Source organism: Pelodiscus sinensis, chromosome 23, assembly GCF_052426305.1.
Source record: "Pelodiscus sinensis isolate ZL-2025 chromosome 23, ASM5242630v1, whole genome shotgun sequence".
Classification (NCBI taxonomy): Eukaryota; Metazoa; Chordata; order Testudines; family Trionychidae; genus Pelodiscus; species Pelodiscus sinensis.
Genome location: NC_143074.1, coordinates 21844752 through 21859391, shown reverse-complemented (window position 1 = coordinate 21859391; position 14640 = coordinate 21844752). Strand labels below are relative to the sequence as shown.

Genomic DNA, 14640 nt, shown 5'->3' with positions numbered 1-14640 from the left:
CAGAGATGAGCTACAATACAGTTGCACAGTGTGTATATGTGTAGAAATCGGGAGGCAACATTTCTCAGGCTTACAGCCAAAAGCCAGAATTGTGTAACTTTTACATTGCAGCTGTTGCATGGTATTTTATATAATATATGAAAAAGGGAACGTAGAAGCCACTTGGTTTTTTTCTGCCAATAATCTCCAGATGCTAATCATATGAAAGATAGCACTCACTTAAGACAGGAGGTAGGTCCTGTGTCAATCAGGAGGGCTGTTAAGCTCTGTTTTATGTTTGTAAAACCTAACGTATTGGAGGAAACCATGCAAAAGTTTGTAAGCTGCAGACGGAGGTAAAAGAAGAATATGTAATAAGATACTAAGCAAATGATAATGCAACCTACAGACAAACAAGTGGCAGAAAAGAACCACATTCCCTGGGTGAGAAGTTACTTAAATTGTAATTATCAATCTAGTACCCTCCCCCCCGCATACCCACACAGCTTTACTGGAGATGCCAGATAACAACCCCCCCCCCCCAATTCATTCACTCCTTGGCCTCTGCAATGCTGCCACAAGGTTGCCTGTGTGGAAGGTCTGTAACGGATGCTGTGTCCAGACTCAGGGGTTTTTTCGAAAAAAGTAGCCTTTTTTCGAAAAATCTTCACCTGCGTCTAGACTGCAGCCGCGTTCTTTCGAAATTAAATCGAAAGAACGCGGCTTTTCTTTCGACGGTGGTAAACCTAATTCCACGAGGAAGAACGCCTTCTTTCCAAAGTGCTCTTTCAAAAGAAGGCGTTCTTGAAAGCAAACAGGCTTTTTAGAAAGAGAGCATCCAGACTCACTGGGTGCTTTCTTTCGAAAAAGCGACTTGCTTTTTCGAAATTCCGTGTGCAGTCTAGACGCTCTCTTTCGAAAGAGGCTCTTTCGAAAGTATCTTTCGAAAGAGGCTTGCAGTCTAGACATAGCCTCAGAGTCTCTGAATTGGGCAGACCCCTGAACCAGTGCACAAACCCACTGACCTCATGTTTGGGCAACTACAATATTTAGGCCAACAGCTTGAATGTGATAAGATAGAGAGGAAGCATCAGGAGATGCCGTCAGGAAGGAAACGTAGGAAGGCCTGAGGAAGGAAGCAGAGGGGTTTGAGGAGAAGAAAGGACTCGGCATGTGGCGCGTTGGAGACTCTTCTGCACATGGAGCGGCACGTAGGGAAGAAGACATGGAATACAGACAGGGCTGGCCTTACCATGAGCCAAACTGAGGCAGCTGCCTCCGGTGCCAGACTGTGTGTGGGTGGCACCCCTAGAACCCAGAGTGTAGAAAATTGTGTCTGCTGCTGGCCCAAGCAAGGGTGCATGGCTCCCTGCCTCAAGTGCCAAAATGTTGAGGGCCGGCCCTAAATACAGAGAATTGTTCCAAGTCGGAGGGTTTCCATGTCTCCTGCACCTCCGTACCCGCCACAAATAAATCCCAAGGCTGATACACTTTACCAGCCAAAAAATGAAAAGCTGGTAACTAGGCGTCTCATTTCATGTGCAATATCTATCAGACAACATTGTTTCAAGCGTCAACCTTGAAGAACAGCTGGGGCTGAATTGAACTGGCTCAGGCTGCTACTTGAAACGATCAAGGCTCTTTGGTGTCTGTGGTCAGCTTCTTCACATCTGACATAGGTGTGCTGTCAGACTCGTATCTCATCTCGTGGGTTTCCTGTGCTAATCGCGTAATGCATCTTAGTGTTCGCAGTTCTATACCGTTCTTTTTAACGCTTGCTCAGATTTGGCAAAGAAAGATTCATTCCGGATTTTGTTGGATCCTCTGCATGAGACGCTGAATGAAAGTCACATTCTGCAGGTGCTTTCGAAATGCCGAGTGACTGTGGGTGTGAATCGTTCGCGTTAGACACAAGCCTGTGGAATGAAACCCTCCCTAAATGCACAGAACAGGTGCAGCATGAAAAGCAGGAATATAGACTTCTCCCACTGATGTAAAAACAGCCATACTGGGCCTGGGCGTCCAGTGGCTTAGGCGGGGGGAGGTTTTGCTTTCCAAAACTGCCACCCTGGTCCTGCCTACACTACGCCCCCAGAACACCTGCTGTAGGCATACGGGGGGCAGAATGTTGCTGCCCCCAGCGCCTGCCTTCCCTGCACTCTGGGGTGGCTCAAGCCACGCTGCCACCTCCCTTCCCGTTGCTCTGGAGCTGGGAAGGCTGGAGCCATGTGGCCTCCTCCTTCCCTGCTGCTCCTGGGGGAGGGAGACTCAGGTCATGCGGCCTCCTCCCTCCCCACTGGTCTGGGGATGCTAGGATGCATACATGCGCTCTTCCCCTCCCTGTGGTGGGACATGCGCCTGCTGCGCCTCCTCCTCCCCTCCCTGTGGTGGGGGGCGGAGCCTCAGCAAAGGGGGCAGGGCTGTAGGTAGGGCTGGGGTCTCCCTCCCCCAGCCCCAGCCGCCCATGATACCGGGTCGGACCAATGATCCATCTAGCTCAGCAAGCCCGCAGAGTGCAGCATGCCCCCCAGCCCTTGGTGCAGCGCTCCAGCAGCAATTTAAAGGCAGCAGCAGCCTTTGAATTGCTAAGCCCAGGGGCAACTGCCCCTCTTTGCCCCCCCCTTTGTCGGGCTGATTCGTGCCACGTGTAGCCCTGGTTTTAATGGCATCTGGGACCTGTAAAAACATGTTTCAGTTGTTTCTAATTTGTCCGCAGCTGTTCTCCCCCAGAATTACAGACCCATGAAAGAGCGTGTGAAAGGCAGGTAGTGGCTTGGCTTGCTGGCCATTTAACCCCGTCCCCCATAACTTCAGGAACCCTCCCCCCGTCAGCTGGCCACCACCCCCCAGGCCCTGGGTCCAAGAACCCCGAGGAGCCTAGAGGAAGCTCACGCATGTCTCCACTCAGACCACTAGCCCTGCTGGCTACTGCAGCTCATCCTCAGCAGCTGAGCCTGCTCTGAGCTCGTTCTCATCCAGTCGCTCGCTTGTGTCCTTTTGCCCCGACAACAGGGACCCCGGAGCTCAGGCCACAAAGCCACCAAGAGCATCGCTCGCTGCTGCGCCGAGGCTTTTGCGCCTAACCTCTCCGGCTTCCTCCTGTCGCCTCTGCATCCTCCCCGCTTGCTACCCCGCCCGCCCTCCTGCACCCCGGCCCGGCCCCACCCCAGGATCCTCCCCCTGCGGCTGCTCAGTGGAGGACAGAGCCGCGAATCGCTCCGTGCCCATGTGCAAGGCCCTTCCCACCGCCGGCCCACGCCCCAGCCCAGCCCAGCCCCTGCGCCGCCTTCCTCCAGCCAGCCGGGCGCTGCAGTAGCTTGCCAAGGGGTCTCCTGCCTTTAAGCAACAGCTGCAGGTAGGTCCTAGGCGCTAGCCCCGGGCTCGTCTCCCCCGGCCGCTCCCTGCTGCAGCCTGGAGCCCGTCTCGGGCGCAGGAGCTGCCCTGATCCAGGCGGGCACAGCGGGGGCGTGTCGCTTCCCCCCCCCCCCCAGCTGCTGGGGAACAAAGGGGAGGGGGCGTAAAGAGCCTTCCGGTCCCGTCTGGGGAATAAGGGCCCCGATCCCGCCACTGCTGGGCCCAATGGGACGCAGCGAGTCAGGAGGGGTCCCGGAGTTCTGATCCTTGGTCAGAAGTCGCGGCAGCTCCCCCAGAAGGGCAGGAGCGGGAGGCAGCCGCGCCCCGAAGTGCGGGGAGGCCGTGTGCGCCCTGGAGGGGGGTCCCCAAGAGCCGCCGTGCGCCCTGGGTTGCGCGCAGGGGGGACCCGCCGTGCGCCCTGGGTTGCGCGCAGGGGAGACCCGCCGTGCGCCCTGGGTTGCGCGCAGGGGGGACCCCCCGCAGATGCGCCGCAGGGAGCTACGGGAGGGCGAAGGCTGCTGCTGCCGCTCATCCCCTGTCCACAAACCCACCTAAAATAGTGCCCGGGTGCCCGCCCCGCCCTGGCTGGTATCGTAGTGACCGGGCGGGACCACATCCTGGCCAGGAGCTGGGCGCCCTACACTCTCCCGGCCTGCCCGGGGAGGCGAAGGTGCGCAGCTGCCTGCAGGACCCAGCCTTGATTCTTTTCGGATGCATCGTGAATGCTTCTTCCTAATCCCAGAAGGGCGGGGTATGTCGATATTTAAATAAACTCTCCGTCCTGAGGCGCTGACAGTATTTCAAAATCTGCAATACAACTCATTAAAAAAAAAAAATCAACCCCCCCTGCAAGTTACTAATGGTGCTGGCTGCAGAGCTAACTTTGTTTTTTGGCGCACCCCTTTTGGCTTAATGGTGAAAGTTAGATGCTGCATTTACACTGAAACTGAGTGGCTCATTGGAATTGAAAGAATATTTACATATTTTACATAGCCAGTCCACAAACCTTTCCTTAGCCCAGCGACACAAAACATAAGAGTCAGCGGTACAAATATTAACAGATAACATTTTGTTTAAAGTTTTGTTTTCAGTCTTAGCCGCAGAATGGACCAGACTGCTTTTTGGGTGCCTATTCTGGGTGTTCTTTTTGGTAATTATGTAGCACTCTAGGGTAATAACTGCTGCTGTGAATTTTATATTGTTGTAAATTCTAGCAGACAAGATGGAAGGTCACTGTGAGTCATTGTTTGCATATGCACACACCCACATCAATGGGCATTACTGAAATGGTTTTGGATGGCAAACCATAGTGGAAATAGAAATCTAAGACTGCAGCAGGGCAGGGTTTTTGATTATGATTATTTTTTGGTGCCTTGAAAACAAACATGCAAACAGAATAGTCTCCTTTTGAGAAAATATAGTAATACAGAACAGCTGATGGAATAGCTTTTGGTATCAGTTCAAATTGATTGATATTAATGGCTGATCACAGGGATGATTTCAAATGCACAGTAAGGTGTTGAGTGCAGTATAGACAGATTGGAGAAATCTCAAAAGAAATTATTAACTTTGGAAGGCAAACTGATTCAAAGTAGAAATCCTGTTTTGTAATGAGCACAGCACTGTACAGTATGTGGAGCAGACAAGCGCTCTATCCTTAGAATCGTACCATCTAAGAGTGAAGAGAATGTATTGCTTAGGATAAACGTCCCCGGACGTGAACAAAATATGTATGTTCAAAATCAGCTGTGTAATGTGCGGCAGGTGAGATTAGTGACAGGGCACCTGCTGTGTGATTTGTCATTACATAAGTAAACTAGCAACACATCATATATTTTGTGACATCTTTACACAACAGTTTGTGTGTTTCAAGGACTTTTTTTTAAAATTCTCATAAAATCACTGACAGTGTTGTTTACGTTTCCCCCCAAAACTTAGAAAGATTGAAATATGCCTGTTTTTGTGGCTCAGAACCAAAATTACTCTGGTGAAATCTGATATAGAAATCCTGCAGAAGCCTCTATTCCATAACATCCCCCCTGCTATTCTTGCAAATCTTAATAATAAGAAATCTGCGAAGATTGTATTGGTGGATTTGCAGAGGAGATGAGCGGGCAAAGGATCATCTTCCAGTGCTTTACAACTGATTTAGGCTAGATGCCAAATGCTGGTAAAAATAGCACAAGTCTATTCACATTAGTGCCGGGAATACTGGGAGCTTTGTGTTTGTCTTCGGCCTGGAGTAAATATGTTTTGAAAACACTATTTGAATGGAAATTTCAAAGATGTATACACTTAAATGTATTTAAAATGTTTCCTAGGAAGAGTGTTTATAAAGTTATGGGGATGACTTGTTTCAAGGAGGCCTCATTAGTAAGTAGATCCTCTTTGAATAAACTGCTTTGAATGTTAACTTGCTTTTGGATGTAAAAAAAAAAAAAATCCAACTTTGCTAACAAGGATCCTACCATCATTCTTTTTCCTGAGTCTGTTATTTCTCTACCTGATAATTGCAGTTCTTTCCATCCTCCATAGCCAGCTTTATGCATGATGCAAGTTTATTGGCAAACAAACTTCCTTTTGCTGGGGGATGGCATGGCTCAGCTCAGGATATTCCTACTTCAGGATAAAAGGGGGAGCTTGTACCATCTTTCCTCCTCTAGGTTTCTCAAGCGGCTTTACAAAGCAACGAGTCTATAACAGGAGTGGGCAATCATTTTTGACTGGGGGCTACATCAGAAATGGTTCAAGTGGCCTTAGGCCGCCCCAGAAGAGGCGGAGCCTCAGGCAAAAGGGGCGGGGCCAGGACACTTCTGTGCTTCCACTCCCACAGACCCTGATTTGTCTGGGGATCACACTAAGTCTCCCCCCCGCCCCAAGAGAACCACCAGCTGTTCTGAACAGCTGGCAGTTCCCTCTAGGTATCCGTGTCCCTGGCAGCGGGAGAAGACTCCACGTGTTATCCCCTGCTGCTCCCAGGTCAGTCAGGACCTGGGGTGGGGGAGCACGTGAAGTCTCTCACTCCCTGCCCCTGCCCTGCAAGAAAGCACCGTGCTTAGAGATTCTCAGGGATTCAACTGCATTGAATGCACTGGGAGCTAGGTGGGTACCCACCTGCCACCTGTGTCTTTGAAAAACTAGCCCGTCATAAAGCTGAACTTGTCAAACAAACCTGGCACAATGAGTGGCTATTTCCCACACCATGATGCCAATCAACATGTGGGGAGGGAAGAGGGACTAACCGAAGCAGAAATCAAAACTTTCCTCTTTTTAAACGACTAAAGAACAGCAAGGCAGAAATTAGGGAGAGTTCTGTTTGTTTCAACTGTAATCTTAATGTTACCTAAACTCAACCCTTGTCATCATGCGTGTTTTAACCCAGGACTGTCATTACCAAAGCGCACATCTCTACCAGCTGAGCTGAAGGTGGGGGCAGCGTGAGCTGATTGCAGTAATGGGCAGTTGTCTTCTATAGACGAATTCCTAGAAGGGAGAGGTTGCATTTATTTTCATAGAACCATAGAGCTGGAAGAGACCTCAGGAGTCATCAAGTCCAGCCCCCTGCCCGAGGCAGGACCAACCCAACTAAATCAACCCAGCCAGGGCTTTGTCAAGCTGAGACTTAAACACCGCTAGGGATGGAGATTCCACCCCCCCTCCCTAGGGAACCCAGCCCAGTACTTTACACCAGTGGTCCCCAACCTTTCGGGGCCGCTCATGCGCCGCACGCCCGGTGGCGGGGTCACACATGTGCCGTGCGCCTGGGGGCGGGGCCGCCCATGCGCCTCGCGCCTGGGGCTGGCACTGGCAAGTGTCGCGTGCCCAGGGTAGGGGCTGCCCATGTGCCATGAGCCCAGGGTAGGGGCTGCCCGGGGCCAGCACCGTGCATGGGCTGTGCGCCCGGGGGCAGGGCTAGCCCAGATGGTTCGGCAGGCGCACATAAATGCCCCAGCAGGCGCCATGACGCCCTTGGGCACCACGTTGGGGACCACTGCTTTACACCATGCTACAAACTACTTTCATAGTACAGAAGTGTTGCTGTCAGCTCCACCTATAATCCAGTCTAACGCTTTCCACTACAAAATCCTGACATCATAAATATTTTATATAGATTCATAAGCAAATACTTCAGGCAGCTCACAAATTGTGAATGTGTCTGCCAACTTCACAAAGTTGGATGCAACAGCTGCAAAAGGAGAAGTGCTAACCGTGTGATAAGAGCCCTTTGATAACGCACAAAGCAGTTTTTAATATATTAAAAAAAAAAAAAGCCCATTCTGAGTGCTGCCTTATATGGATTTGAATACAACAGTTTCTTTTGTGGTGCAGGAAAGTGATCTGATCTTTTTGGTGGGAACCATGCCATTCTGAAAATAACTGCCATGCACTTGGTGGTTAGATTTGCTTTTTCATTCTCTGCAAATCTGATCTTTCTGGTTTGCAGCCTGAGCTTGAACATCAGGGCAGCTAATCAAGAGCTGTCAGCTGGAGGAACATGCCGGGCAGGGATGGGCCACTTAGCACTTCAGCATGTCCCCATTTTTACTCTTGCCTCAAGAAGCAGCTTTTTTGGAATGGGGCAAGAGTTAGCAAATTGCATTGAAGCCAGTGGAACTTTGAGTCCTTCATTCAAGTCAGATCCAAATCACTATTAATGTAATTGTCGAATAACTTCTGTAAGACGCTGGGTAACGCTGGACAGCAAAAAGCAGCCATTTCAAGCTAGTTTTTGTTCATTTGTACAGCATTTAAAAACGGGTTGACAATGTGTAGTCGACTGCATGATTAACAGATAAGCCTGGGCTTACTGGTTAATCCTATTGACTACATGAACTCCCCCCTCCCTGCTGCCTCTGTATCAGAGGCAGCAGCACGGGGGGGGGGGGAGGGAGGGAGGCAGGGCTGTGTGTGCCAGCTTCTGCGGAGCCACCTCCCCCTCCCCCTCCGACACAGGCAGTGAGGGGAAGGGAGGCTGGTATACATGGTAAGTAGCTTTCAAGTCAGCTCCTCACATGTATCGGCTTCCCCCTATGCTGCTGCCTCTTTATCAGAGGCAATGGGGGTGGGAGTGGGAAGGAGCCAGTGCTCGCAGAGAGCCGGCTTTTAAGCCAGCTCCCCGTGAGCACCGGCTCCCGCCTGCCCCCTTGTGTGTAAACGTGTAACTGCTAAAATTTCAAATGGTTACACGTTTATACAAATATAATTAACATCCCCATTTAGAAATGCAGGAATTGCCACTGTCTAGTTCAGTGTTGTCTGACACTAGCAATATCAGATGCTCCAAAGGAAGAGTTAGGGAAACTACACTGTGGATGTTCTCATTTTCTGTATACATTTCTCATCCTATTTTGAATCTTTCTGAACTCCTGATTCAGTGATATCCAGTGGCAGTGAGTTCCACAAGCATCAACTGGAATAGTGCATCTAGCTTTGGGCACCACTCTTTAAGACAGATCTGACTAAATTAAAGGGGTTCATAGAAGAGCAACAAATGATACAAAGTTTGGCAAACAAAACCTCTGAGGAAAGGCTGAAAGAATTGGGCAAGTTGAGTCCGTCTGGAGGAGAGAAGAATGGAAAGGGGTGGGAGACACAATTTTCAAACATATAAACATATAGTATAAAATATATAAATAATATAAAGTGATTTGTTGGGCTGTTCATGTCCACCTAACGTAGGACAAGAAGTAAGTCAGCTCAGTTTGCAGCAAGAGAGATTTAGGTTTGATATTAGAAACAAAAGCTTTCTGACTACAAGGGTAGTTAATCTTTGGAACAGGTTACCTCAGGAGATCAGAGTGTCCCCATCCCTGGAGGTTTTTAAGATGAGGTTAGACAAACACCTGTCAGAGATGGTCTCGGTTTACCTGCCTCAGCATGGGGGCAGGGCTTGGTGACCTTGTGAGGTCTCTTCTAGCCCTACATGTCTATGGTTATGTCCTACCTAAAATGTCTCTTTATCCTTTGTAAATTTACTGCTTTTCAGTGTCGTTTGTTCTCCCCTTGTACTTGTCTTACCAGGAGGGATACATAGACATACCTGATTTATCTTTTCTGTGCAAAAAATTATTTTGCGCACTGCCACCTTGTCTTCTCTTGTTCTCCTCCACAAAGTCCCGGTCTTGTGTGTTTATCACTCCACACTTACAGGTATAAACAGTTTTAGGAGGCTGAGGGGATAGAGAAAAAGAGCTTAAAATTAGAGATGTAAAGGTTAACCGTTACCTGGTATGCATTAGGCTTATCCGAATGCTTACCGGGTAACCAACCAACAGTGCCAGGCTGCTCCTGTCTCAAGCCCCCAGTCCCGGCTGCTGGGGTGGCCCAGGTTGTCACGCAAGACCCTGGCCCTGTCATGCCAGAGTATCCTCAGCAGGACCATCGCCCTGGCTGCATCAGAACAGCCCTGGTGGCCAGACAAGACTCCGGCCCTGAAATCCTCGCCCCACACACCGCGGGGTGCGGCTGGACCAGCGAGACGGCCCAGCCAGCCAGGTGGAAATCTGGCCCTGCTGGACCATCAGACAGGTATAATTAAACTGGTCTGTTTAACCGGTTAACTATTTTCATGGTTATTTACATCCCTACTTAAAATGATCTTCGGCTTCTCCATCAAGGGACGGACTTGCACTGTGTGTGATGTACTGTGCTATTTGGAAAGGATATCAGAGACTAGATTTAAAAAAAGAGAAGTTCTTGGATGCAAATGGTACACAGCATATGCCTCATGCCAGGTTTTGGTAGGTCAAGGATGGTTCAGATAGACAGCCTTGCCTATTTTGCTGTTTCCAAACAGACTCTGCAACCCTTGTCAAGATGTCAGAGAGGGGGGGTCTATATTTGTTACGTCTGCGTCCTCCATGACGGGTCTCAGAGCAGCGTCCCCTTGGAACTTACTCGGCATGCCCACTAGGAATGCTGTTACCTTAAAATGCAGCCTGCATAACTTCTTCCCCCTCCCACGTGGTCCACCGCAGAAAAGACAGGCTGCTCCCCAGCGATCACACTGACTCGCACAGCCTGTGGAGTTTGTTGGAATGAAAAACGTGTCTTTCCAAAAGTGTTCTCTGAGCAGAAAGCTCCTTTAACGCAACACCGGGAAAAAGAAAACCCAGAGCAAGACAGAAAGGAGAACGAAATGGAGTGTGACAAGCTTGAGAGGGGTCGCTGGGTTAGTCTGTTTCAGCAAAAACAACCAGGAGTCCTGGGGCACTTTAAAGGCCAGCACTGTTATTTGGGCGTCAGCTTTTGAAGTGACAAAGTGGGTCCCCGCCCACGATAGCTTACACCCAAAGAAAGGTGTTCGCCTGCAAAATGCCACAGGACGCCTCCTTGTTTTTGCTGGAGTGCAGCGTGCCTACCCTGCTTCCTACACTTGATTTCCTGTGGGCGTCTCCATCCAAGCCCTAGAAAATATGGGGAGAAGAGATTTTTCACAGGAAAAGGGAAAATAAAAGCAATAAGTCAGCAGGGGCAAATGCCGCACGGGCCTTAGACTGCGGAAGACATTACCTGTTCACCCCCTGCCTTTGGAAAGGCATGTTGGCAAACAGACGATATTGACATCACATCCCAATTCCTGATGTCTGGGTTGGCGGGGTAGGTTTGTCAGGCTTCCTGTTAGCACACGGCTGGAGGACTCTGTCTACTGTAACTCCCCCACCAAGTGCTTACGTATTCCGCTCTGTGCACCTGTTCCCACATACATTGCTATTGATTTACTCTTGCCTTCTGCCCTCGGGAGCATTATGGGAGGGGTGATGTAAACATATATGAAGCTGTGAACCCTGCCCAAAAGAGCTTATACCTGCTGTAACCTGTACCTGTTCTGTTTGCAGAGCACCGCTTGTTTGCTAGTTCTATTGAGAGAGGATTATTTTTCAGGGTGGGTTTTTAACAGGTGTTTTAATAAATTAGCTGGTTTTCCCAGGGCACCCACGTTGCATTGTCAGGCTCCCACACTCTAGCTCAAGGCTACTGTGGCTATAGAATAGGCATTTCAGAAGCACCTGTTTCTAGAATTGAATTGCCTACCCTTCGACCTGATTCCTTCAGGTGTCGTAGGTGTGCCTAGTAATACTGAGTCATAGCAGGCTCCTGGAGAAGTTATGAGTTTTCGGCACCCAGTTAAGGAAAGCAACAGACTGGCCTCGTATCTGTACAAATATTAAATTTCTAGGGACACACCTTCCCTGGGGAAATCACTTGTGACTGACACAAAGGTAGGCTCCGGGGGAAGGAAAGCGCTAGCCTGTGACTGTCTTTCACAGGGACTAATTTGCGCTAATTGCAGGGCAGCCGGTGATTCTTTGTAGCGTATGGCACAAGGTTTTGCGAGCAGGCTTTGTGGAGCAGTATGGAGAACTTGAAATGTCACCTCCATCTCTAGCAGGTCAGTATTGGCCCCGTGAAGTGATAACGGTAGCTCTCTGTGGTCCCAGGGATCATTCTGCCTAGGCGTAGCGGTTCTCTCTGTTTGCAGCTACACCGAGGGGCGTCCAGTTGGATGTGTGCGAGATATTCCGAGCAGGCGTCAGTGACGCCGACAGAACTCTGAGCCGTGTTGGGGTGGGAGAAGAACTTGCTTTGGTGAACTCTCAAGAAAACTGATTCCTTCCTGCCTCCCTGCCTGGAAAAGTAACTCCCTTCCTGCCCCAGTCTTTAGGACGATCTGGGTTTGTGATCATCCATCTCCTCGAGGGGGAGCCTGAAGAATCCCGATTAATTTCAGGCATGGCAGGGTCCATTCTGTGCCCAGCTGTTACTGGAGAGAGACGTGCTCCTCCATATTAGGAGCGAGTCCGTGGGAAATCATCCGACAGTTTAAACATATGGGTGAATGTTTCCACCCCAAAATGATAGCCACGATTCAAAACAAAATCTAGAAAACACAGGCGGAAGTGAATCATCCAAAAGAAGCAAACTCTTTCGGATTGGACAAAGACCCACATCGTAGCTGAAATCAAAATCATTTGGGGGCTTTGTTCTTTTTCCTGCTTTCTGATCTGAGGCCAAGTCTACATTGGCCTGTAACTGTCTGGCTCGGGTGTGGAAACCCCACTTCCGCTCCAGCGCAACAGGCAACAGCGCTGTAAAGCACCAGTGTGAACCAAGCCACAAGGCTGGGAGCTGCATTCCCACTGTTGTCAGCTACTCCCCTCGTGGAGGTGGTTTGTGTAGCGGTTGTGTCATGCCCACGCTTTCAATTCAAAGCCCTGCTGCGGCTGCATTTTGACGTGTTAAGTGTGGACAAAGCCTGAGGAACACTTAGGTTCCTCAACACTAAAAGTTCAGACTTACAAAAAAACCCCTTCCCGAGCTCTCTGTGTCATCGCTGCAAGGAGAACTCGACACACCTTCATGGGAAGAGGAACCAGGCAGCACGTTGGTTCCGTAGTGTTAATGATATTGCCTTCTAGGGACTGGCGGGCAGAGATTACTAACCGCTAGCTGGAAAGGGTCTACTTCCTTAGCTTGGGTTGTGGCTGGACTCTCTTCTGCAACTAAATCAAGCACTCCAGTCCTGGCTGCTCAGGAGTGTCTGGTGAATACCGTAATTGCACCGAAGTTTGTTGTTTCTTGAGAGAGACCTAATAGAAAAGATTCAGCTGGTCCTTTAGATTTACAGAGCGGCATGAGTGAAAACTGCGTGCGGACAGATGAGCACTCTGCATTTAACAACCAGTGTAACCACAGTCCCTGGACGGAGAGGCCGTAATTAACCTCTTCTCCCCAGAGGCCTGAAAATGTTTACTTTCAATTTTGCTTCAGGAGGGATGAGCCACCGGCAAGAAGGATTAACAACAGCTAACCTGCCGCATTCCGCTTGCAACAAAAGTTGTTTGTGTTCCATTTCAGTCGTAGATCGGGGTCTCCAGCGTGAGAGATGTTGTATAAACACTGAGAGAGACCGTTTCTGCTCCAAATTGCTGCCCAAGTAACCAGAGGGGAGAAAAAGAGGCACAAAGAACTGAATGAACTCACCCGAAGTCAGCGGCAAGCCATGAATTAACTGGTGTAGTCTGAGGCCCAGTCCAATACTCTATTTAGTAGACTACACTGCCTCTCTCATTACGCCTACTGTGCTATACCGCTCTCCCAGCATAGCTCCATGGGGAGACACACCCTGAAAGCAGCGGAGTAAAAGCGGAGTTGCTTTTAAGAAAGATGCTGTAGCAAAAACAGGGACAATTTGTGCTTGTGAGCATTTGGGGTAGGGGCTTGAGAAATGTTTGATTGGCAGGCAGTTTGTTTTGCTTGTATTTAGAACAGTGGCTTTCCCTGTAATGTGGGCTGCATATGCAGCTGTCTCTGTGTTAATGGGGGCTGCATTTATGCAGTATATATACTGTCTGGCCCTGAGCATGTCACATGGACTGCAGCTGTATGCTGATTGGGCCGCAAGTAGCACGCAGGTCGAGAACTGGTGATTGAGATGAACGAACCAAAAACTAAATGCAAGCACCGAGGGCTTACATAGTGGCTGATCTAAGCAAAGGACATGTGGCAAGAATTAAAACAATCTCCCTACCCTGAGACTTATTTTGGGTCTTGAACATATAGGTTTGAGCTTCCTTAAGTTTAGGCTGTATATTTTCAATGCTGCTTTAGGGCTTGTAAAGGGGGGAAGCAGACAGTTGGGACATGGGTGCTTGCTGACCAGCGCAGTTGTGACCCTTACCTGTCACGGGCACTATGGGTAGCATAAGTTGTAGACACCATAGGGATTAGTGCTTAGCGCTTGCACTCAGAGAAGGTCGACTACTATGATATGACAAAGTTATAGCTAAATCGCAAACATACCCTCTGCAAACCCAGGGGTGGCCCGTGAGCCAGGCCGTTGCCTAGGGCACCACTGCCCCAGGTGTCCAATGATGATGTCATGGAGTTCCAGGGGCACCTTGTGATGTCATCACAGCCATTGACAGCTGTGCAGGCAGGGGCAGGAATTGCACCTCCCCACCTAGGGCACCAGCCGGCCTCGGGCCACTCCTGTGCAAACCTAGGAACCACTTCTACCTCTCACCCCTTGCTGGGCAGATATCAGCACTTTGTTGTCAGAGTTTACCAGCCTGAACAACTTGTATCCTCCAGTTTTGTGTTACAGTGGAGGGCCCTGGTCTACACCCCTGGAGACGTATTTCATCCCAACTCCTCGGATGGGCATTTCTGGCATGGATTCCAGTTCCTTTCTGTGACTTATTTCTTGAGCCTTGATTTGGCTAGTAGATTATAGAATCATAGACCTGGAGAGGGTTAAATCAAATCTAGTCCCCTGCCCTCCTAGCAGGAGCATGTATAACTGGC

The 14640-nt window shown here is 49.7% G+C and overlaps 1 protein-coding gene and 1 long non-coding RNA gene across 4 annotated transcripts in view; one reads left to right on the top strand and one right to left on the bottom strand.

Moving 5' to 3' along the window:
- LOC112545416 (uncharacterized) overlaps positions 1 to 14193 on the bottom strand; it is a 32390-nt gene extending 18197 nt beyond the window's left edge. Inside the window, exons 1-3 of one of the 2 annotated variants that reach the window (XR_003088878.3) lie at positions 14137 to 14193; positions 9374 to 9503; positions 6677 to 6816 (exon numbers count right to left, since the gene is read on the bottom strand). This is a non-coding gene — a long non-coding RNA (uncharacterized LOC112545416). Of the gene's footprint in view, positions 1 to 6676; positions 6817 to 9373; positions 9504 to 14014 lie in introns of both variants that reach the window. The other variant, XR_003088876.3, reaches the window with a different exon arrangement.
- Positions 3178 to 14640, top strand: part of GSN (gelsolin) — a 50286-nt gene continuing 38823 nt past the window's right edge. The window contains exons 1-2 of one of the 2 annotated variants that reach the window (XM_075905465.2): positions 3238 to 3334; positions 5655 to 5706. In XM_075905465.2, coding sequence (XP_075761580.2) covers positions 5674 to 5706 — 33 coding nt within the window. In that variant the 5' untranslated portion in view covers positions 3238 to 3334; positions 5655 to 5673. Of the gene's footprint in view, positions 3335 to 5654; positions 5707 to 14640 lie in introns of both variants that reach the window. The other variant, XM_089772965.1, reaches the window with a different exon arrangement.